The sequence below is a fragment of the Acomys russatus genome, chromosome 25 (genome assembly GCF_903995435.1).
Source record: "Acomys russatus chromosome 25, mAcoRus1.1, whole genome shotgun sequence".
NCBI lineage: Eukaryota > Metazoa > Chordata > Mammalia > Rodentia > Muridae > Acomys > Acomys russatus.
The window spans coordinates 39,445,599-39,447,576 of NC_067161.1; the positions used below are offsets into that span (position 1 = coordinate 39,445,599).

At 45.9% G+C, this 1,978-nt stretch overlaps 1 protein-coding gene across 1 annotated transcript; it reads left to right on the plus strand.

Moving 5' to 3' along the window:
* Positions 1-211: 211 nt before the first annotated feature.
* On the plus strand, positions 212-1,168 carry LOC127208358 (olfactory receptor 2T29-like). The gene has a single exon (XM_051167779.1). It carries the CDS (start codon positions 212-214, stop codon positions 1,166-1,168), a length of 957 nt encoding a protein of 318 aa, XP_051023736.1.
* The last annotated feature ends 810 nt before the right edge of the window (positions 1,169-1,978 follow it).

Here is a 1,978-nt window from a genome sequence, read left to right on the forward strand (position 1 = left end):
ATTTGCCCTGAATCACCAATGCTTCTGACCAAGATGTGAAATGTAAATTTTCAGAAAATTGGTTGACCTATGTGTACTTGGCAATACTCAGAGCTCCAGGCCCAGGGAACTTCTTCTATTAGCATAGTTAGGTTGAGGCACACCACTGAGCATTTGTTTCTATGGTCACATAACACTGACCCCAAAGCCTCTTGGTTGCCTAGGAGATACCATGGACATCACCCCCTGGATGAGCAACTACACTGGCCTGTCAGATTTCACGCTGGTGGGATTCTTCAGTCAAGCCAAACACCCTGCCCTGCTTGCTGTGGTCATATTTGTGGTTTTCCTGGTGGCCTTGTCAGGGAACGCCATCCTAATCCTTCTGATACTCTCTGACACACACCTCCACACTCCCATGTACTTTTTCATCAGCCAGCTGTCCCTCATGGACATGATGTACATTTCTGTCACTGTGCCCAAGATGCTCATGGACCAGGTCCTAGGGAGCCACACGATCTCAGCTGCTGCCTGTGGGATACAGATGTTCCTCTACGTGACACTTGCAGGTTCAGAATTTTTCCTTCTGGCTGCCATGTCTTATGACCGCTATGTGGCCATCTGTCACCCACTCCGTTATCCTGTCCTCTTGAACCGTAGAGTGTGTCTTCTCCTGACGTCTGTCTGTTGGTTCCTGGGATCCTTGGATGGCTTCATGTTCACCCCTGTCACCATGACCTTCCCCTTCTGTGGGTCCCGAGAGATCCACCACTTCTTCTGTGAGGTCCCCGCTGTGACAAAGCTGTCCTGCTCAGACACCTGGCTCTCTGAGACCCTCATGTACCTGTGCTGTGTGCTCATGCTTCTCATCCCTGTGACGGTCATCTCCAGCTCCTATTCGTCCATCCTCCTCACTGTCCTCAGGATGAACTCGGCAGAGGGCAGGAAGAAGGCCTTTGCCACCTGCTCCTCCCACATGACTGTGGTCATCCTGTTCTATGGCGCTGCTGTCTACACCTACATGCTCCCTGCCTCCTTCCACACCCCTGAGAAGGACATGGTGGTGTCTGTGTTTTACACAATACTCACCCCTCTGTTGAACCCACTAATCTATAGCCTTCGGAATAAGAATGTCACAGAGGCTATGAAGAAGTTGTTGGGTGTGAAATCCTCTTCCAAGATGCAGTAAAGTAACTTGGAAGGGATAGTTTCTTTTCCTCATCTCTGAACACCTGGTATCATGCTGATGTCTTTTATAGGATGCTCACATGCCTGATGCTTTCTGTCTGTTATCAAGGACCTTTACTGTATGGGAATATAGACTATCTCCATCTAGTTTTCTGAGACTTTTTAGCAGAAAGGAATACTGACATTCTGGGGATGTGTCCTATTTAGTCATAGAGAGAAAGAATGGAATATTGAAAATCATTTGCTAGTATTCTGTAAAGAAATTAGCGTAAATGTTTGTCTTGGATATTGGTCCATGATTTTGCTATGTGCTCCCTTGTTGTATGGGTCATAATCTTTGAAGGATTGGGAAGTATTCCTTTTTCTTATGTTTCAGAACCACTGAAGAATTGTTATTACTCTTGTAACATTTGCTAGAATTCAGCAATTAAACCATTTTCCTGGGCTTTAAAACAAAGGTCGTATTTTTAAGGATATGAGTGTTTGGTTGTGTGTGTGCATCTCTTTGTGTGTATGTTTGTGTTTATATTATATGTTTATATACGTGTGTGTGTGAGTTTTTATCGGTGTTTGTAACTATATGTGTGTGTATATTTGTATGTGTGTGGTGTGGGTCTATGTGTATGTTTTTGTGTATGTTTGTGTGAGTGGCGTGTGTCTATGTATGAGTGAATGTGAGTGTATGTGTGTGTCTGCATGTGTATGTGACTGTGTGGTGTGCAGATGTGTGTGTGTGTGTGTGTGTGTGTGTGCGCGCGCGCGCGTGCGCGCGCCTGTGAGTGCAGCGTCAAGGAGGCCAGATGAGTTATCA